Source organism: Carassius carassius, chromosome 24 (genome assembly GCF_963082965.1).
Source record: "Carassius carassius chromosome 24, fCarCar2.1, whole genome shotgun sequence".
Taxonomy (NCBI): Eukaryota; Metazoa; Chordata; class Actinopteri; order Cypriniformes; family Cyprinidae; genus Carassius; species Carassius carassius.
The window spans coordinates 21,982,239-22,005,333 of NC_081778.1; the positions used below are offsets into that span (position 1 = coordinate 21,982,239).

At 37.0% G+C, this 23,095-nt stretch overlaps 2 protein-coding genes across 2 annotated transcripts; one reads left to right on the top strand and one right to left on the bottom strand.

Moving 5' to 3' along the window:
* Positions 1–3,680: 3,680 nt before the first annotated feature.
* On the top strand, positions 3,681–7,176 carry pou3f2b (POU class 3 homeobox 2b). The gene has a single exon (XM_059508080.1). The coding sequence runs from the start codon at positions 3,793–3,795 to the stop codon at positions 4,927–4,929; it is 1,137 nt and encodes a 378-aa protein (XP_059364063.1). The 5' UTR covers positions 3,681–3,792; the 3' UTR covers positions 4,930–7,176.
* A 1,965-nt stretch (positions 7,177–9,141) lies between these two features.
* On the bottom strand, positions 9,142–22,499 carry fbxl4 (F-box and leucine-rich repeat protein 4). Its single transcript, XM_059508081.1, has 8 exons — positions 22,372–22,499; positions 19,879–20,490; positions 18,035–18,371; positions 17,171–17,415; positions 16,864–17,077; positions 14,507–14,578; positions 11,201–11,513; positions 9,142–10,472 (listed from the first exon to the last, which is right to left on the bottom strand). The coding sequence occupies exons 2-8, from the start codon at positions 20,382–20,384 to the stop codon at positions 10,309–10,311; spliced, it is 1,851 nt and encodes a 616-aa protein (XP_059364064.1). The 5' UTR covers positions 20,385–20,490; positions 22,372–22,499; the 3' UTR covers positions 9,142–10,308.
* Between the last annotated feature and the right edge of the window lie 596 nt (positions 22,500–23,095).

Genomic DNA, 23,095 nt, shown 5'->3' on the forward strand with positions numbered 1-23,095 from the left:
GGTAGCCAATTGTAGTGAGGGACAGATTTAACGACGTCTTTGTGTGGATTAATTGCATGGTATTACTAGATTCTCGGTGCAAGACCTGTTCAACAAGAGCTGTATGGCTACTCCCCCACTGACAGAGATGGTTCTCCCCATCCACCAATCCTACACACGCGCACTGTTCTTTTTATAATTAGCTAATTCACTTTTTTTCTGAAAAAAATACTGGAAAGTGCAACCCGGCTTTCAGTGTGCGACTTATGCACTGACTTTAAGGTGACTTTAAAGGTTTTTTTATTAATGTAAATTAAGGTATAGGTAGTCTAGTTTCCAGGGCACAATCTGCCGATGATTTCTCAGGCAAGCAGTTAACTAAACGCCACTTATCGAAAATACTTAGTAAACAAAACACTGAAGTTTTCAATTGTAATATGATTAATGATATAAGGTTCATTCTGGACCGCCCGACATACGCGTGACTGCTGTTGCTATGGATACCTGATTAAGCAATAAATAAAAATTATGCTTGTTATGCAAGATTTTGTGTTAATCTTTTTTTCTGCATGTGATCAGATCGTCATTGATTGGCGTAAAGTATGACAAGAGTTTGATTATTGTGTGATTTAAAGCATGTCTTTGTAAAATGTAATTAATTATTTTCAATCAGTAGCCTATTTGAACATGACCGGGATCTTGTGTGAAAATTCACAGAGGGAAACATGTTGATGTATGGGGAGACAGTTACCTAATTAGAGCATTAAAAATGGAATCTTTACAGCATGCGGGTCATATAATTACTGTTAATTTAACGCTCAGATTCTCTGTCATTAATTTTTATTCCCTTAAATGTAGTTTGGCAGCGGTTCCCGGAGCTCAGAAATAGATTTCACTGTATTTGAGAGAGCGCTGGCCCTTCCAAATGAATTACCATACACCCACAGTCCAAATAACAAGACTCGCATCATTTATGGGTTGTTAAGCCATGTAATTGAACTATCCATAGTTTGCATATTATACCATTAAAGTAATGTGCTTTGGTTTTCTCCCAACACGACTATTTAAGCTTCTGTGGCGTTGTGGTAATTCTCTGAATTACAACCTTAATTGCCATAAATGTTCTTTTGATTTGGGTGATTTCACTGTTACGCTACAATGATGTTCATTATTACGCGGATGAATTTCCGGAACGTGTCTTTAAAGTTTTCTGTTTTCTTCTTTTCATTTTTGGAACGCCCTTTAACCCCCAATTATACCATCCATTACCTGTTAACTAATTAGTGGCTGCCTCGGGAAGGGTTTTTTTTTTTTTAAAGAAGCCTACTTTTTTTTATCTATACCTCTTTTGCTTCTTCCACAATATATATATATATATATATATATATATATATATATATAAACTTAGTCATAGAGACCACACTGTAGCCTACAGCAAGAATTTAAGGCTTACAGGCCCTCAATTCTGGAAACAAATAAATTGGACCAATTCAAACAAAATGAACATTTGTATGTCCAAAATAATCACACACACACACACACACACACACACACACACACAAACTTTTTTCCTGGCATTCCATTAAATTAAATTAAATTAATGCATTTAGCAGACGCTCCCATTCAAAGCGACTTACAGTGTATTCAGGCTATCAATTTTTACCTATCACGTGTTCCCGGGGAATCGAACCCCCAACTTTACGCTTGATAGCGCAATGCTCTACCAATTGAGCTACAGGATGAATCAGGATATATACTATTGATGTTCTTCTCAATAGCAGTTAAAATATTTTTATTTGGGTTTTTTTATTGATATAGACAAAACTACTGTTATTGAAGGCGTACATTGTGAACTTTATTGGTATTTCTACCTTGTTTTATTATGTAGGCTGTTGTTCAGTGATGCGTAATTGGATGGTTCTGTACGCCCTGCTACAAAGTTCATCAGTTGTGCAAATTACACTTTATTTACTACCTTTAAACAGTTCCTTAAAATCAGATGATCTCTCTCTCTCTGGCTTTCGTGTTTCTTTTTGTCTTTTGTCCATTATCCATCCTGATTTACGTAGGGCCTTCCAGAGGAGGCGATACTGTGACGTGTGAGGCGTTGTTTAATTTACTGCTCTCTATAGCAACCAGCAGCGCTGCTGAAAAAATGTCCCCCTCCTTGGACAATGTCGTGTGCTTTTCTTTACAGAGGCTCACAGAGAAGCCAGCTGGTCAGCTTTAGACAGCTGCGGTCCCAAACAGCCCACTGTTTTCCCTCTGAAATATTCCTTTGACTTGTACACCGTGCAAACCCAGAGGAAAAAAAATAGATAGGCTATTTTTTAAAGATTTATAAGGCAGTTTTTAATTAAAAGACAAGTTTTGCAACGTTTGGAGTAGGCTAATAGTTGTTTTTATAATTATATTTGTAATTAAATGAGATAAAGTAAAATATTGCACTTAGCGCCTAATAAAGTTATGTTTCAGAGAGCCACTATTCAAGCATGTGCTTCTTTCTGTGAATTATAACTTCTCTTTTAATCAAATCGGCATTTCTGTTTTATCTGAGATCAGATAAGGTGCACGCAATTTATACCTAAAAACATTTTTATTATGAGAGTTTTTACCTTCTTTCTTACCTATTTATTAACTGAAGCTGTCTTTTACTCACTTTTTAATACGCGTCCTATACACTTATATCTGCTTTTATTTGTTTATGCTTTACAGAGATCTTAAAGTACAATTTATATATGCAAGCAACATATTTTCTGCTCTTTATTTCTGAAAGAGAAAAATGACAACATAATATAACATCATGTTTCTCTTTCTTAGTATCACTTTAAAACTGATGTAAGGTGCATTAATATGCAAGCCTATTTACATTATAATAAATGTTAAAATGTTAAATGAAATATCTGCTCAAAATAAATGTTTGTGTTTCGTTTTCTGTTGGGGGGGGGGGGTCTTTCTTTTATAAAGTTACAATTTTTTATTCTAACACTAATCTGCTCCAGATACAGCATCACTTCACTCATAACCAGTTATTGCATGTGATGGCCAGAAAACGTAGCTATTCATGAAGGCCCAGGTTTGTTTGTGGCAGTTCTTCAAAATCAAACACCTAAATGAGACAAACGATGTTTTAAACTAGTTTAAATTAGTAATGTTTTTAAATTAGTTAATATCTGGTCTAAAGATGGGGAAAAAAAGTTTCTTTAATACACTTTAATTTAATTCTCCGATAAGTCCGTAAAGTTGTCCAAATACTTCTTCATAGTTAGGCCAGTTAACATCACGCTAGATAAATTAGATAGCTTCCCTTGTTTGACAAATGAAACCCAGAAACTGTAATCAATAAATATATGAAATGACATCCTATAAAACTGTTTTCATTTATTGCATGAATTCCATTAAATAAGACACATAGCATACATACATACACACATAAAATCGCAAATTCCATAACAGACACGTCTGAAATTAATTTCTCTCCAAGTTATAAAAATCATAACCTTTGATGTTCTTCGCTCCGGTCTTGATGGCCCGTCGGTCCCTCACATTTCAGAGGTGCTCCGGGACACTGAGTTCTTTTGAGGGAAAGAGGCAGCGTTTGTTTAGACTCTCCAGCATCCAATGAAATGAAATCTGCCTCCAAAAAACGCATCCATCATCCGTTTCCACCCAATGAGTGTCGTCGTGGGGCGGAGCTCAGGTGCGCGCCGCTGCGTCCAGTTGGCAAAGAGCCTGGGAGACGCCTGTGGCAAAAGAGTAACTGTCAAATGCAAGGTTCCTTTAATAGGAGCGATCATTCCGGCTCCGAGAGTCATGGCGACTACAGCATCCAATCATTACAATATCCTAACCTCCAGCCCATCTATTGTACACTCGGAGCCTGGGAGCATGCAGCAAGCCACGGCTTACAGGGACGCGCAAACCCTGTTGCAGAGTGACTATTCGCTGCAGAGCAACAGTCACCCGCTCAGCCACGCGCACCAGTGGATAACAGCCTTGTCACACGGAGAAGGAGTTCCGTGGTCGTCCAGTCCCCTCGGCGAGCAGGACATCAAGCCAGCGGTGCAGAGCCCCCGGGACGAGATGCACAATTCCAGCAATTTACAGCATCAGTCGCGGCCACCCCATCTGGTACATCAGACACTCGGGAACCATCACGATTCAAGGGCATGGAGAACAACGACGGCAGCTCACATCCCCAGCATGGCCACCTCGAACGGACAGAGCCTTATTTACTCGCAGCCCGGTTTTAGCTTGAACGGTCTCATCCCGGGTAGCGGCCAGGGCATCCACCACCACAGCATGCGCGACGCGCACGAGGACCACCACAGCCCGCATCTCAGCGACCACGGCCATCCACCGTCCCAGCACCAGCACCAGTCGCACCAGAGTCACCACGACCACTCGGACGAGGACACGCCGACCTCGGACGACTTGGAGCAGTTTGCGAAACAGTTCAAGCAGCGGAGGATCAAGCTGGGCTTCACGCAGGCGGACGTCGGACTAGCTTTGGGAACGCTCTATGGAAATGTGTTTTCGCAGACCACGATATGCAGGTTTGAGGCCCTGCAACTCAGCTTCAAAAACATGTGCAAGCTCAAGCCTTTGTTGAACAAGTGGTTGGAGGAGGCAGACTCCACATCTGGCAGCCCCACGAGCTTGGACAAGATTGCTGCGCAGGGCAGGAAACGGAAAAAGAGGACTTCCATCGAGGTAAGCGTCAAAGGGGCTTTGGAGAGCCATTTCCTTAAGTGCCCAAAGCCAGCCGCCTCGGAAATTACTTCGCTGGCGGACAGTTTGCAATTGGAAAAAGAGGTGGTGAGGGTTTGGTTTTGTAACAGAAGACAGAAAGAGAAACGGATGACTCCTCCCGGCGGACCTCTACCGGGTACCGAGGACGTATACGGAGACACGCCGCCGCATCACGGGGTTCAGACGCCAGTTCAGTGAGAAAAGACAAAAACAATACAAAATCAAGGACATATCTTATCATATTGACTGCCTCGGTCTTCATTTATAATTATGTTCACATTGGAGCTATCCAAAGTGAAAGCAGCAGCGGTTTAGACTACTGAGGCGGGAGAGCAGATTTTATCCGTCTTCAATGTTACTCCAAATCCGTATTGCTGCAACAGAGGGGACCGTGCGTTCCCCGCGCGAGCAAACAGAACGGTTGTTCTGTGAATACCCAGCACTGTGAAAAGACGCAGTTTTAAGGTGTAACCCTACTATTTATCAAACACTTTGAGACGAGCGAAAAATTCCTACTCAAACGCGAGCATGGGTGTCCCATAGCCAGTTGTTTACATCTAGACCCATTCACTGCATTCTTATTTTGCGAGATTAGACTGAAAAGTGACTAGTGCTGCAGCATTTGACAAGTAGGCTACTCGCCATTTTTACTTTTGTTGTGGGCGACTGAGGGTGAACATCGATTCGACTGAAAAAAACGACAACAACATCAGTGTGACATGCATCCACACAGTATTCTCCCATTTTCTTGGGATCAAAATGCCTTTAAAATTATTATTATTATTGGTATTTAAATACAGCATGGTTATGTATCAGTTCTAGAGACACAGTGAGATGCAAGGTCACGCTAAACAGATGTTGTAGTCTTGGCGCCAAGAAATTAATCTCACCCAATTGATTCTGGTTGTTTTGGTTTTATCAATACGTATTGGTCTAAATTGAAAAGAAATAAAAAGAAACTTCCAGTATTGAGCTGCAGACACGTCACCGAAGGGCTAGCGATAGAAACCTGGCATTTCCTTCGATCTAGTCATATTACCATAAAATACAATTGTTTCACAGGACTCCACACAGTGCTGTAAATATTGTATAATTTTCAAAGAACATAGCTACGTTATTCTCTCACATGAGCACTTTTTCGTATTATTTAGAAGTTGGAAAAGGTTTTGTTTATTTTATGTTTGTCTTATTTGTTTAACATTAGAGTCTCGGTATATTTTGCATTTATATTTATAGTCAGCCGAATATTGCGTGCTATGTCCTCCTACGGAAGTCTGTTGCTTTTTAACCCACATTCAGCTGATTTTTAATTTTTATCAATTATGAGCTGACTTTACTATATGGTTATGTATAGTAAACAATGTTAGCACTATTTTCTACCCAACGAATTCAATATTATATATCTCAAACATTTGAATGTCTTTTTTAATTATTTTGAAATAGAGAGTATTTACACAGTATCGTGGTGAATGAGAAAAGCAAGTGATGTGACCTGCAGTGTTTTCATTTAAAGTCAAACGATACTTCATTGTTTCATATGACGTAGCGTTTTTGTGTATTTTATATTTCCATCATTTATCAAGCATATCAATTTAAAACACGAGCATTATTATTAGTATTATTATTAGTATTATTAAGCTATTATTATTAAATATTCTCCACGTTTACTCAGCATCAGTGCTATACAGTAAAATGATGTTTGGAGTTTGGATGTAACTGGGTTTGTTCTGTTTTTTTTTCTTGGTTTTTTTATGCTTTATAGTTCCTAATTTAGTTTGTTCCGGTTCGCATTTATAGGGACACGAAGCAGTGTTGATTTACTGAAAATGTAAACACTGGAAGATTGGAAAAATGGGAAGATTTCTCCCATGGGCTTGCTATACGTCACTATGTGTAAATACAATACAACAATCAGAAATTATTATTATTACTATTATTATTATTTTCTTATTGTATTATTTTGCTTATATTTTAATTCATATGTTGGTGTAAATCTTTTCCACAGAAATTCCAGGGACATCTGTTATTATTGTTCTTTTTTTTTCAAATGCAACATTTTACATACATTAACTGATCAAACTGTCATGTAATTCTACAAATACTGTGGGAGCTATTTATTTGTGGTTTATTTACTCTTTTCAGAAAGACTCCATCAAACGTTGAACTGGATGATTTTGTGGGTATAATAAAATGCGCAGAGGTTGTGATAGAAATTTTATATTGTAGTATATGATGTTTTTATTTATTATTATTTTCAAACCTAACATTTTATGTCGTCGGTAGTAAACAATATGCGGACAAAGCTTGTATTGATTGACGTCTCGGTCAAGTTTTTAAACGAAATTTTAAAATGTGAAACAGAATTAGCAAAACTGCACTGTACGTTTAAATGGTTTGATATGTCAGCGTAATCTCAAATGAACTTTAGAGCGTTCAATTAGTAAGCCACAACAAATGCAAACCGAGAAATGTTGTTTATTTTACCTGAAATAGAAAAAGTTTATATATATATATATATATATATATATATATATATATATATATATATATATACACTTTATATGATATATATATATATATACACTTTATATGATATATATGATATAGTTTACCCTGAGACATTGATGATTGATACCGAGATGTGTTTCCGAAACTTTACTGTCTTTCTGCGTTTAACACAGCGCTTTATATTTTTTTTTATTTGTATTTTTATTTTATTTTTGTTGTGGTAAAGGGACTGTAACATTTGTTCGGCCAGTGTTTGGAAAATCTAAACTAGTTCGATTTACATTTCGTAGATTTTGTAAAGTACCAGTTATAGATGAAGTAGCCTGCTATTATTATATAGGTGTCGCTTAGATTGTGGCATCAAAACGTGGGCCTCAGTATAGGCCTTCTTTTGTGGCATTCATTTATTTCGCGTGTTTTGCAATAAAGTTAATAAGTTTGGAGTCATTTAAATTTTAATATAATTTTGACAACAATAAACCACAAAAATCTATTTTACTGATAATGTGAAACATCATGTCGTCTTCGTAATAGCTTTTATAATTGTGTCGATTAATGTTAGTGAACGGATTTGAATTTTTGAAGTTGTTTTTACATGTTTTTCGTGGTGCTTGCTTGGAAGGTTTGCAATAAGTGAATTGTGCAAATCCCAGTACATTTCCCATTCGAAAAAACAGATAAATTATAGATAGATTACAACTAGACTAGTTAAAAAAGTTTAAAAGTGATAACATTTTCTCCATATTTGGGAAAACGGGACGTTTTGTCAAGAACTGAGCTATTAATACCGTGTGAAACGGTCATCCTTATCCTCTAGTGCCATCTAGTGATGTTTTATTCTAAGTCACCTAAGCAACATTGATTGAACGTAACAACAGCAGCACATGGTGACTTGTATCATCATTCCGCGGTTTTCTTCGGTGCTCTCTGATTTCAATATGCTTCCATGTTTATTTGCACAGTTTAATGTTACACATACCACGGATCATGAGGAATCATAATTAATCCTGGTTTCCCCACAAAACATAAGCTATTCTGGTTGAAAATACTAGAAGCGTTTGAGAATAATTTTGTTTCAGAACTATGATTATGAAATTGTATTTTGAATACAATATTTTAAATGTCCAGCTTATCTTTTATTTAAATAAAAAAATAATAATAAAAAACACCTTTATATATTGCAGCTCAGCTATAAAGAAAACTTTAAATATAAAGAAAATTCATTTAATTTTATTATCAAATTATATTAAGCAGCTTGCATGGGAGCTCTTGCATTTTCTAAAGAATCCTGTTGGTTAATTTTTTTCTCAAAAAATTATTGTGTATATTGTATTTAATTTTTTTTGCTTTTATAATTATATAAATGAACAATTAGAAATTAAGATGAATATAGAGGTAACCTGTAGAGCACAACCTGTAGTGTATTGCATTTATATATATAATGTTTGATTAGGCTTAGAAAAGTGAATCAAAATCTATGATGGGTCAAGTTTTATATTAGAAAATTCACTTCCTGCTGTTGATCTATTTACAGGGTTGTAATGACAGTTTTCCGTATAGAAATCAAGAAATCGTTTCATCTAATTAACTGCATCCCTCTAGCTCCTCAGGGCACGTTAGAGCTCCTCAGTCCATCATTAAAGTAGACATAAACAATTCATTACATCGCTGTTAGTCCAATGAGACTGTCACTGCCAGATGCATTATTAATACACCGTTAAACTCAGAGGGATTAAGTCCAGGGAAGTTTCTGACTTTCAGCTTGACCAAATTAATGAATCTCATGGGTGGGAATAGTATAGAGTAGACCAACCACCTGCCAAACATAATATGTGTGATTTAGCGCTAGTGATAAGATCAATTATTTTATAATCGAACAATCACAAAAAAAAGTCAAGCACACAAAATATTAAGCCTCACTTTATTGAACCAAGACGTCGACTGTCACTCTCAGATCTGACATGATGCCTCCCGTTTCCAAATGGCACAAATTTAATACAATATCCAAAATGACAACAAATAATTCACTGTAGCTACTGTACAATTTAACATAAATACAATCTATTTAACATTACGTTGCTTCTAATTAACTTTAGAGTTTGTTTACAGGGTGTGCTTTTTATACTGTTAGTAAAGCACAAGTCAAATGAACTTGAAAACCTTGTGTGTATATATATATATATATATATATATATATATATATATATATGGCACTTAAAAAAACTTTTATTACTAAAAGCACTAAACATTTTATCCTTAATCCTTGTTTTGACTTGAATAGTTGTACACCTTTAAATAATAAAGTACATTGCCATCTGTTTTTTCTAAATGAAAGTGTATTAAGAAAAAAGAAAAACCCTTTGGTTTAGGGTGATTTTGGCAAATCACAATTTAGCCTAGCACAATATAGACGACCAGCAAACAAACAAAGCACTTCTCTCTTTAAAACTAAGGCACAAGGATATGTCATCTACCGGATAGCATGCGCATTTGTAAAAAGAAACGTCAAGTTTTGCAATAGCCTATAGAAGAGCTTATATTTTGGTATTTGCCCTATTTTGTACATGTGCATAACAGGATTGACTCAAGATATGGGCAAAGTTTCACACAAACAAGGTATTGCCACAAAAGATTTCTGTGCCCACGATTCAAGTCAACGTGGCCCTGAATTTATAGTCAATCAATAATTAATCATAGTACACTTTTTCACAACATTTAACATTGATTTGACAACATTTAACAAAGCAAATTAAACATTTGTACTGAAACACTTGAATAAGTACGTTTAAAACGAAACCATTCGGCTGTAGTACAGCATACTACAAACATCTCAAAATTAAAACCCTGAGATTAATATCAGAAACTGAGGTCTGATGAAATGTCTGAGATTCAATACATAGCGAGACCATTCAAACTAAGAGCGAGTGAAACATCTATAACCTCTCTGAACCAGCAGTTCACAGCTCCATTCAGTTCAAGGCAGCAAGTTCACAGCACCATGTGCCACCCTTCTCCCCAGGGTCTTAAGACCATCCTGTAATGCTGCTCCTGCTCTGGACCCATCGAGTTTTACTGAGTGAAACTCTTCTTGATGGACACATTTGGGAAAAGGCCACTGAGCTCCTGGATGAAGCGGGAGTCGATCTGCGAGCAAAAGGACACATCCAACAGCTTTAGCTGAGGACAACACTGCAGTAATTTCCGCAGAGAGACAGGGCTCACCATCCGTGTGCCTGAAAAACAACAGTTAAAAAGAGTTAAAGGAATAATTCACCCAAAATGTATTTCAGGTTTGAATCCTCAAAGGAACACTCCACTATTTTTGCAATTTTAGCTTAGCTTAGCATAGATCATTGAATCTGATTAGACCGTTAGCATCTCAATTAAAAATTACCAAAGAGTTTAGATATTTTTCCTATTTGAAATATGACTCTTCTGTAGTTACATTGTGTACTAAGACCAACCAACTATACTCTTATTCCGTCATAATAATCAAGGAACTTTGCTGCCATACCATGGGTGCAGCAGGCTCAGTGATATTACACAGCACCTGAAAAAAGTCCTAATAATATCATTATGCACCCATTGGTACAGGAGCAAAGTTCCTTGATTATTACGCCGGAATGAGAGCATAGTTCCTACCCATATCAGCCTAGAAAAATCGCAACTTTTCATTTTCCGCCATTCTTGGTATGCGATGTAACTACAGATTAGTCAAGTTTTAAAGAGCAAAAATATTAAAATTCTTTGGTAATTTTTGAGTGAGATGCTAATGGTCTAATCAGATTTGATGATCTATGTTAGCTAAGTTAAAAGTGCTACCGCCAGACCCAGAGATCGGCTGAATGGATTCGAAAACAGTAAAACTCTGGAAAATGAGCCTGTTTTCAAAAATAGTGGAGTGTTCCTTTAAATCTTAGATCAGTTTTAAAATATATATATATAATAATAATTATCTCACCCAGTATATCAAGGTGCTCCAGGGCACTGCAGTTGGCGGCCAGCTCCTCCAGGTCAGAGTCGCACACGGTGCGGTTGGCAGTGAGGAATAGCTTTCGTAGGCGGGGCAAACTGCGGGCCAAGTGCTGGAAGCAGCCCGAGCTGCTCTGAAGCGTGGAGCACCAACCCAGGTCCAGCTCTTCCAGGAGCCTGCAACCCGAAACCAACTCTGCCAGACCGCGCTCGCTTAGGTTCCTGCAGCGCCACAGGTCGAGGGAGCGCAGAGAACGGCAGCGGGCGCTCAGCATGCTCGCCACCACATCATAGTCCTCAATCTGTGATGAATCACCATGTAGCTACAGTGAACCACTCATCAATAATTGACTGTATCTAAGCTATTCTATGACCATATGATGATGAACAGACAAACCAATGCTACTGCAGCTGAAATGGAACATACCGATTTGCATACCACATACCACAAGTAGTAGGGTAAATTAAAATTGACTAGGCCACTTTGGAAAGGAAAAAGCTTCTTTAGAATTTTTTTTTTAATGTTCTTTACACTAAGCAAAAAATAATTTAAGAAATTTTACTGAAAGGTTCTTAAATTAGTTAGGGAATCCAAAATGGCACTTCTCTGGAATGTTGCGAAAATCCCCTTTTGGAACCTTTATTTTTCAGAGTATATAACATCATAAAATTGCACTCTGATGCAAAAAATCTTTTGCATCGGGTTGTGGGCAATAATATCCCAATAAACATACACGGATGCCTACTTAAAAATAAAAATAGTACACCATTTGAGTCCATTTGATACACTATTTTCAATGTATTATTATTATTATTACTATTAGGAGATACACTAAAACTAATCTTGCATGCTGGTTAGTATGGATAGTATGTGACAATAGCTAAAATGTGCCGTATTGAAATAAAACAAACAAACAAAAAATCATTTTAAAACTCTTAAAACAAGATTTCAAAAATACATGTTTTGAGAATAAATGTGTAACATTATGAGATCAATAATCAATGAGATCAAATATTAAACGACAAGAGTAAAGTCAAATTATATGGTTAAAGTCATTCAATTATGTGAATAAATTCATAATGTACACCTTATTTTTAAAGTGGATGTAAGCTTTTTTCCTACAAGACTTTCAATTCATTATCCACTACAGGTAATAATCTGGAATATAAAAAAGCAAAAAGTGAACTAAACAGTAAAACTATTTGTGGTATAAATCAGTGCGTTTATGATAATAAAAATAAAATATAGCTGCAAGCAGCAATACAGGGCCAAGCCCCAAATGGGCAGAAAAAGCAGTGCAAAGCCGGAGGAGCAAAAACAACGAAGAGAATGTTGGCAGTACAGGTGAGATTGAACACAAAATGAGCAAAAACATATTTATTTCTAAAAGAAAAGAAAGAAATATAAGTACAATGCTCACCCAGATAATAAAGAAATCGAAATCCCTCAACATAAACAATTTCAAAATGCTAACACACACTGGGCTTGAACCCATGACCTCAGGATCTGGAGAATCTCGTTAAGCTACTGGGAAGGTGGACTTTCATGCAATTCAAATTGTTTAATAATTTGTACGTAAATAAACTGAATTTTGTATTTAAATAAGTTATTTCTTAAAAAGGCACAAAATCTCACACAATGTGGTTTGGGCATGGTCCACACAGGACTCAAATCCAAGACCTGAAAGATCACTTTATGTCACTTTACAACTTGTGTCACTCAGTTGATGTGAAATAATTATGCTGCTAAGGACAGCTTTCAGTGTGAAAATGAACACACAAAAGCATAACTTAGCATGTTACTGACATTAGCATAACACCACAAACCTAGACATGGTCAAATTCAGAGAGGCATTTCTTGGGAACAGTAGTGAATATCAAAAATCTGTTCAGTCATTTTTGTGCGGCTCGGTCCATATATCACCTGTGCAAATTTTGGAAAAAAATTGGACAAAGTTTGTAGGAGGAGTACTGAAAAAAAAGTTTTTCATTTATTTCAATATGGCGGACAGGCACATTGATGGAAAATGACAAATGAGATATTGTCGAAATCGGCATAAACCAAGGAATGTAATGACACAGAGAAAACAGACAATGGAACACAATCCAATCTCTGGAACACAAAGTGGCACGGTGTTAAAACTTCAGACTTAGTTTGGTAGCTTCAGAACATGATGACGATGAAGACTACCAAATGTTATGCTGATATCTCAAATCATTTAAAAGATATCGCATTTTATGACCAAATTCAAAATCATTTTCCATGGATTCCGCACCGCAACAAAAAAGGAATCCGTCGACACCAAGATTTTCTGATTAACCATTCAAAAGTAATTTTTATATATCTCATGACCAATAGGTGATGCTGTCCCTAAATTAAGCATATAAGCATATATGAGCAAACTTCGTCCGAGATACAGCCTCTGAACCAATTTTTGGCAGTCTTCCTTGATTTTGTGATGTAATAACTTTTTAAAGAAGATGAATTAAAAAAAAAAATAATAATCTGTTCAGTAATTTTTGTGTGGCTCAGTCCAAAGATCATATGAGCCAATTCTTATAAGAGTAGTGAGAAAAAAAAACCCTGAAAAACTGTACTGTACAAAATGGTTGCTACTGTAATGGGTGAAGAATTGAATGTAAGATGTTGAATGTGATCAGCATGATGAGAGAAATGTACTAAGTTTAATTTTGCTAGATCTAAGGGTTCAAAAGTTATATGGTTGTGCTATAGAGTTGGTCCTTGAGACCCCAAAGTTGGTCAGATCACTATTCATGATAGGTAAAAATTGATAGCCTGAATGCACTGTAAGTCGCTTTGGATAAAAGCGTCTGCTAAATGCTTAAATTAAATTTTAATTTAATTTAACTTAAATTTATTCATGACCATCTTTACAACTACAAGTGTACCAAATTTCATTATTTTCCTATGTTCCCTTCATAGAGCTGCCATTGACTTCCATTCAGTAAGAATAATAATAATCTAAACCGACTGTAAACTTTCAGGGCTTGGCCCCACAATTAAAAAATAATAATAATACTAAAATAACCAGAATGGACTAACACTGGAAGCGTTTTTTCATTAAACAAAGTTAAACATTGTCATGCCGACTCTTTCATTACAAAATATAAATAAGGTGGACACAAGGAAGACTTTATTCTCACAATGCCAAAACATTATTTTCAAGAGCCTTTTTATGTTGACCAATACAATTAATGGATACCATTGTTATTTGCATACTTGGCTTTAGCCATAAACCAACTACAAATCAGTTCCACTGTCCAGTGGACTCACCATGACACAGCTTCCCAGGTTAAGGTGCCTGAGCTCTGGGCAGAATGTGAGGATGCTCAATATGGCTGATTGCTGCATGTGGAAAGAAATAAAATGGAGAAAACAGTGATGATTAACACACACCACTAATGAAAGAATAACATAACCTTCTATTCACATGCTAGTGGAGTTACAGGAGACAAAGAAATGCACATTTGATATCACAAATTATAGATGACAACACATTTAACTCCGCTATTCAATATTCTTCTAAACAGATGTGTCAAAATAAAACTATTATATGACCTCACAGTCTGGTGCACATGGTTGATACTCGCATCAGAGGTAGAGTGATATGATGTTTCACAGAAAAAAAAAAGGGAGGTTGTTTTGATTTAAAAAGCTGAAGTGTCATGAGAGCACCACTAAGAGAATATAGTCATTGTTTTCATTGTTGTGTTGGCTTCAAAAACAGTCACGTGAAATGAAACTCAACCATCTGAAGACTGACAGTTCTCTTTGAGCTAGTTCGGTGTATATTTCCATCGTTATTTACACCATTAGGTTCCCTAGATCCCTAGAACTATGATGACAGACAGTTGGGTTTGCTACAGACACAGCCTGCCGCCTGTGTGTTCGAGAGTGTTTAAGTGCCGTCGCCATCACTACAAAAAAGCTACAGAAACATTATACCTGTTGGATGTGGCACTAATACAAATGCAAATGCTGATTCACAGTTAACAACACACAGAGGGATGGGACGACGCTACATTAGAGGAACACTTGGGCCTGTATCACCATGAAGAACTGATTTAAAGGTGATAATTAACTTCCAAGGCCTGATGCTGTATAATTAGAAGGACAGGTAACTACAACAGCTTAAAATAGCAACTCCCAGGATAACTCGCTTTTTTAATGATTTAGTATAAAACAAAGGTAAAATAAACAAAGGATATGCACACAACCTTGGGTGGAACACAAAATTGAATGGATCAGTAATTAGCATTTTCAGCTTTGATGTTAAAAACCATCATTATCACAACCCAAATCTTTCACTTTAATCATGGATACAGTCATAAAGATGTGATGCAGTAAATACAGAGAACATCACACAATTTATGCATTATACAATTACTGAAGTATACAATGGGGTACAGAAACACAATGTCCATCTAATCTGTATAGAAGAGGGACAGTTTCCGTTTCTCGTGTATTTATGTTTGTTGTACTGCAGCAGGGAAATAAAATGTTGTGATTGGCTGTGCCTCACGGTGGACCCTCCCACAACTGAAAACAAGCAAATTATCTTGGCTGACTATCTGCATAACTACACTGTGGCCTTCTATATAGCTGCATATTAACCTTTTGTCAGGGTAGAACCATATTTAGGCCCCGTTTACACTTGTGCATTTTCATTTTAAAACTGTGTTTTAAAATGATACACAGTTTCAACAGTAACAACAGTGCAACATGAAAGATGACCAAGCCTGGACTTTATTTTGTGTTTTGGTTCATTTTGTGCGCGACAGTCGTCCACGAGGGGCTGTCACGCTGTTTTGTGTTTATTTTATTATTAAAGTTTTATTTGAATTTTCGCCGGTTCCCGCCTCCTCCTTGCCGACCTACGAACATTGTTTACAGTGACCATTCATACAGGTACTACAATGAGCATGATGTTATTGTTTACATGGTTGTCAAGAATACGCAGAGCGAATGTGGGCAGCCACACCATAGTTTTCAGAAGTCTTAGTTTTGGTCCATTTACAATTAAACGCAACCCCAGAGTTTTCAAACTAAAATGGAGTCTGCACCATTTTCAAAAGTCTCCGTTATTGAGGGTCGAAAACAGTGAGTAGTGTAAACGACAGGCGTAACTGTAGCAAAAGTTATGTTTTAAAATAAAAATGCACTAGTGTAAACATAGCCTTAGATTTTGATAAGAATGAAAACAAGGCTGTGAGGACAGACATACAATGGACTGTACAGTTGTTTAGTAATGTATCGACTGTTCACCCGATGAAAAAAACAAAAAACATTTTATGTAGACAAAAACTCCAAAAAACTGAATTATAGAATAATGACACCATTGTCTGTTGTTTATATGCTGCGTTACAGCAGAATTTGAATTTGTCTCATATTTGAGGAAATGTGCATCACAGATTATTATTTTCCTGTCTATTACTGTGGAACTATAATAATGACTTAAATTTGTATTCAAAATGTGAAAATTCAAATGAAATGTAATTACAAATTAAAAATACATAAAAATGAAAAGTTTTTTTTGGATCAATAACCTATATTTCCCAAATGCTTTTTACTCGAGAATCAGAATTTTACATGAAGATCAGTCATTCGCATTTTCTCAGTCTTGCTCTCACCTCAACTTTTGTGCGGTACAGCACGAGCCTGCGTAGATTAGGGAGTTTTGTGATGAGATTGAAGGCCTGAGGTTGGAGACGGTCACAGGAAGCCAAATTGAGCTCCTGGAGGCACGGACACGTCTGGGCGATCACTTCTAAACATGCTTCAGTCAGGAAATGACAGCATGACAGCTCCAAGCACACCAGACTCAGCCCACAGGCCTTCATAAAGCTTGAGAAAAAAGACAGAGATGGAGGGACTATTACGGCACATTTGGTAGATCAAAACACTTTAAATATCTGGATAAGAGACTCTCGCCATTACCTGCAGAAACCAGCGGCTGTCACGGCTCCACGGTTGCCCGTCCAAGACATGTTTAGTCTCTGCAGGAGGGTGCAGCGGCTCTGCAGGTGGCTCAGAGAGGCGTCTGTGAGCCGGGCCCAGTACGGCTGCAGGCTGAGCTGGATGTACTGCAGAGGGTCACAGCAGTGTTTGTGAAAGAGCTTGCAGCTCTGAGCCAATCGGCACAGGTCCGGAACCGGCAGATGATTCACAATCAGCTGGATTAGCTAAAGTGGCACAAACAAACAGCAACCCTCAGACCAAAACATGGCATGCTAAATATTCTTCTTGTGTTTCTAAATAGTTACTTGTAAAGACAGAGACACTAAGATTTTAAAGACGTTTGTGAAGGCACTGATTGTTTTTTGCTATGTGCACTGTTAGGAAGAGTGAACAATGGTATAAGTGTGAAGCTGGATATCAATTAGCAGATAATGGCCAGATTATGTTTCGTGTATGCTGTAACGAGACTGTGAGTTTGGCAGTGATTTGGACAAGAGATCTGAGCTGCATGCCGGTAATGAGGGGTTACGAATCAGAAAGGTATTTTTAAATTACAATAAAATGGTCTCTAATTATCTGAAAAAGACCTACTGCAACCACACAAGTTGGAGCTTGAGGAACTAGACACAATCCCAAGTATTCCTTTTCAATATCTATCTGGTACATAGAAGATTTCAACATTTTGTGGTCCAACTGGTGCTGTTACCCACAAACAATCTTTGCTATCTGGCCTACAATACTATTTTTTTAATCATGTAAATGGCACAAACTACATATTCCTATGCATTCTAAAGCTCACAGGCATCATCATGAGTAATTACAGTTAGAGTTTCCAATGCTAACCTCATAAGGGAGCCTATCAAAGTAGCCATTCCCCATGTTGTGCCTGTTTTCTCCACCCGACCTGCAGCAGAGGCCTCCCGCATCACTGATCTCCTCTTCACTGTCACTCAGATCATTGATGTCAATGACAGGGATCTTATAGAGGGCCAGAATGGGTCTCTCCCGAACACCTCGCAGGATCACTGCATCCAGCTCAGTGTAGTAATCCAACAGAGTGCTGTTCACCTCCAGGCGCAGCAGGTTGCTGGCAAAACTGATCTGCCTGATGCTGGGGGAGAACTGGCGAGCTTGAGGGGTCAAAGCTTTGCTGGGCTTGCCAGCCCACAGAACCTCCCACCTGCAAAAAATGCAACAAAGTGATCATACTCCAAACACAAACAATGGCATTTTGTATTTTAATTTTTTCTCAAACATGTTGGCGTTATGTCTTTCACTTGGATAAATATAGCTGGAAAAAAACAAAAATGTGTCTTCATTTCAGGCTGCAAAGCAACAAAATGTGATTAATTTGATAAATTATTTTTCTATACCCACTGTAAATAAATATATATATATATAAAAAAAACATGATAATATGTATATATTTTAGTAATATTGGTTATTATATATTTTAGTAATATCGGTTATTAAATTACATAGTTAAGGAATACAATTTTTATTGTCCTACTGATGCATTACAATGAATTAGAATTAGGGCTGTCACTTTTAGTTCGAAAATGAAAATAGGGAATCGATTTTAACCACATATGTACACTATAAATTTTAAAATAATTACACAATTAAAAAATATAGATGTAACAAACCTCACAAACAAGCAGAAAAAGAAAATAAAGAATTCCAAAAGTGCAGTATGCCTTGCGAAAGCTAGACAGAAAATACCAGCAATTTTACGCGCCTATAAGACCCAGTGACGTCGAAAGCGAGCTCTCTGCGTTCACACCAAGCGCGAATAGAGCATCTGACGCGAATGATTTCAATGTTAAGTCAATGTAAAGAGGTCTCGCGGCGCGGTAGACGCGAATTCGCCTCATTCGCGCATCTAATTACAGGAGATTCTGAGTTATGAAAAGGACCTTTGCAAGCTGACAGCAACTGGCTTTTGTGGGGGAAAATTGGCAGTAATACCCCCACCTTGTGCAGCTGTACCTGAGTGTCCCTGGGACATCAGTGCGGTCAGAGCGCGTTTTCTTTTTGAACAGTTGTTTGAAATGGATTGAATAATTATTTAAAATAATCTTGGAGATTTTTGAATTGCCTAAATTATAAATGCAGCCGGGTTGAAGCCTGCAGTGATGTTTTTCTTTTGTTATGGCAGCCGTCCCCTCTGCATATATATTTTTTCGAGAATGTTGCACTCCTGTTACTGTTTGTTATTCTGCACGAAACTTCATGCCAATAAATATGAAATATTGCTGACTTGTGCGTTTCCAGCGCTCTCTTTACGTTCTTCCGTTATTTGACGTTGAAAAAGGAAACGTCTTTTTTTTTTAGACATGGAAAATCGATTTTACAGTCGATTCAATGAACACTAATGTCTTAAAAATCGAAAATGATTTTTTCACAAAAGTGACAGCCCTAATTAGAATTAATGAATTTTGTTAAAATAAGCAAAAACACATGAACATTTAATGAGTGAAATAAATCCAAGAAATATATAGACTCCTAACGACTAATAAATGGACAACATATTCTAATAGTAATAAATAAACATATAAAAGATGAATTCTCTAACTTATAGTAACTGGCAGGGCAACCTGGGGCTAAATGCCATGGATCACATTTTGTGGGATTAGAACCTACAACCTTTTGTTTACAAATTCAGGTACACACATATAACATTTTACCTCACATCAGCTGGAGGATTCTGGGAGAAAGGGTTGAGCGAGCACGCTAGGATCTTGACAATGGCCCCGGGGTGATAGGTCTCAAGCACCTCCACAGCTGTGGGATAGACGGGCTCCTCGAAGGCCAGTTCCAGGTAGTCCAAGCTGTGGAAATTGGGCGGCGTACGACGGAACGGGGTAGCAGAGCTGATGCACTGCTCCCACCAGCTTCCGTATGTGCGAAACACAGCCGTCTGGGTGAAGTCTCCTGAGCTGGGATAGACGTTAGGCACTCCCGCCAGGTTCCACATGGTATAGGACATGCTGTTTTCACTGCCATAGTGAGAACTGAAGTCCAGGACCTCTTTGCCATACTGCTCGACCTCAACGGTGACGGGCAGCGCCGAACGCTGGCCCAGCTCGACCGCCCGCCTGCTACCCAACGCCTCACTCCGCGTCCCGCTCCTGGAGCGCCGCCGTAGACAGATATAGTAAAACATGCTCAGAAGGGTTAGCATAGGAAACATGGAGCAGCAGGACCGGGTTTGAGTCAGGAAGCACTTTTCTCTTCCCTGCACTGCAGCACGATAGGCTCTACACAGTACAGGCTATAGGCCAAACTGCATGCATGACCTGTGGGTTATAGAGAGACACACACAAACAAAATCACACAAAGACTGTGAGAACCCTGACACATGAAGGAAGAAAAGTAATTTAATGGGCTTCATTCATGAAACACAAGTTAAATTAATCTTGTATATTATTCGTAAATACATTCAGTGACAATTTACATAAGAATGGGTTTATGAACAATATACATAAAGTACGTTATATGTTTTAAACTAAGCTAAAGGAAACATTCTGGTTTAAATCCAAGCTTCTCAGAAAAACTATTTACTCAGAAAAACAAATACAGATAAATGCATTGACAGCAAAGTTATTATTGTTAACTAAAACGGCAAAAACATTTAAAATAGAGCTGAATTAAAACATACATATTAAACAAACTAAGTGAAAATTAGAATTGTTGCCTTGGCAACTAACTAAGTTTAAACTAAAACTGAAAAAACAACAACAACAAAAACAGTTTAATACAAAAAAAGTCAAAAGCACATAAAAATACTAAAAATGCAACTAAAATTAAAGTCAAAACTTAAAAAATATAAAAATAAATTAAAAATATTAATGCAATAATAATAGAAATAATAACAAATTAACACCATAAGAAAAAATTATGAGGGCATTGAAGATTTCAATGAGGATGTTTATTGCAGCATAGCAGTGATAAAGTACTTGTTGTGCCTGGAGTCAGAATGAACCCCCGAACATCCTAGTCTCAAACCTTTTATACAATTAGAGTTTGCTTCCCTTAATGTAAATGAAGATGCTCCTATCATTACAGCTGTGATCTGTTTGTTAATGTAGTTCCAACACCCCACTGTCTGAGATGGTTCTCAGTGTCCCACACCTATTTCCATTTTACAATTGGTCACCATTTGATCAGGATGTGATTATCCCAAATGGTGCAGCAACAAACAAACTGTTGACTTTCTTCTCTTCTATAATAATTAAGCCAATTTGGGAATTGAGCATGATCAAATTTCTATTATAGAGTGGAATCTGGGTCGGGCAGACCACAGTTTCTTACAACACTGACACTTGTACATCCATTTGTAAGTGTATTCCTGTTCAGATTGTTTGGCTTGTTTATCCAAAATGCGGAAGAAAAAAAATATTTTCTGAAAGTTTAATTTGCATATGGTTCAGAATATTCATTTTATCCAAGGACATGCAAACAGTATAAAATATATATCATAAACTGTATTCCATAACTTCTGGCATGAACCAAAAAGTCTACTAAATATTGTAGAAATGTAATTTTCTGTAAAGTTGCTTTGTAACGATTTGTATTGTAAAAAGCACTATACAAATAAACTTGAATTTAATTGAATTGAAATTAACAAAGAAAACCTGTCATAAGTCTTCCTGTTGAGAGAGGTTTACAATATTTTTTTTCCAGTTAATATGTGTTTCTGTTACTTCCACAGTATATTCTAGTGGTTTAAGACAACAACAAACTAACATCATGCTTATTACTGGCAAACAGTAAATAAAAAAATTGTGGAAGCCATTCAATGAATAACTACAAACATAGCAAGTTAAAGGTATAGTTCACTCAAAAACTATATTTAGCTTACGTCAGAGTTCAGAAAAATATACATGTTGTTTAATACCAGTAATGACAGAATTTTCATATTTGGAGTGAACTATCCCGGTAATATTAGCCTTGAAAGCTGTTGCTGATGGCTGCTAGCTCTATCATCACCATATCGTTTAACCATATGTGGCTTTTTATGTGATCGAAACGTTTAAAATGTAACGTTAACAAGAAAAGAGGAACTGTTAGCAAGCTGAGCTATAGCGCAGGCTGGGTTATTAATCAGCTAAATAAAAACGCAGGCTGTCATGCCATGCCACACGGTACTGACGGACTTAAAAACAATGTCAACTCACAGACGAATCAATGGTGTGTTGGAGTTTTGTGCGGAGTGTGTTCTGCGTTCTCGATCCATCTCTCACTGCTGCTGTCATTACTCGCACATTCTTCACCGTTCACGCGGAATATAAACATCCGCTTCACCTCTACACAATGCATTGTGGGAAGTGGAGTTCTACCACACGTCATTTATAGAAAATTTGATCAGAGTTTAATCATTACTATCCAGAATTGTGAGCTAAACAACAAACTGCAACAAAACACGAGTCTTCTCTGTTCACAACTCCAGAAAAATCTTGAATTTAAAAATATGGCATACACAAAATTATGTCTAGACAGTAGGCTTAGCCATATTAGGCATGGTTGGACAGATGCTACATTTAGATGCAACTCGCAAAAGATGGTACAAATGTTTTGTGTTAACCCAAAAAAAAAAATGCATATTATGCCTAATAATGTCTGCACATAAATTATTCACAGACTAATGACCAGAAAGGAGAATATGTTTTCTTTTTTTCTTAAATGTCACTTACAGTTTATTATTCACCACATTCAGCTGGAAATGACATGTAGTCAAAGTCAGGAAACAATTATTTTTAAAAAGAGAAGAATATATGTACAATATATGAAGAGCCATCTAAAATTTTTATCTAAAATGGGCATTTTTTTTATCAGGCTCCTATGTTTAGGATCAGTACATTTACTCTAATGGCAATGTATAGGTCCTTTTCTATGCAATTC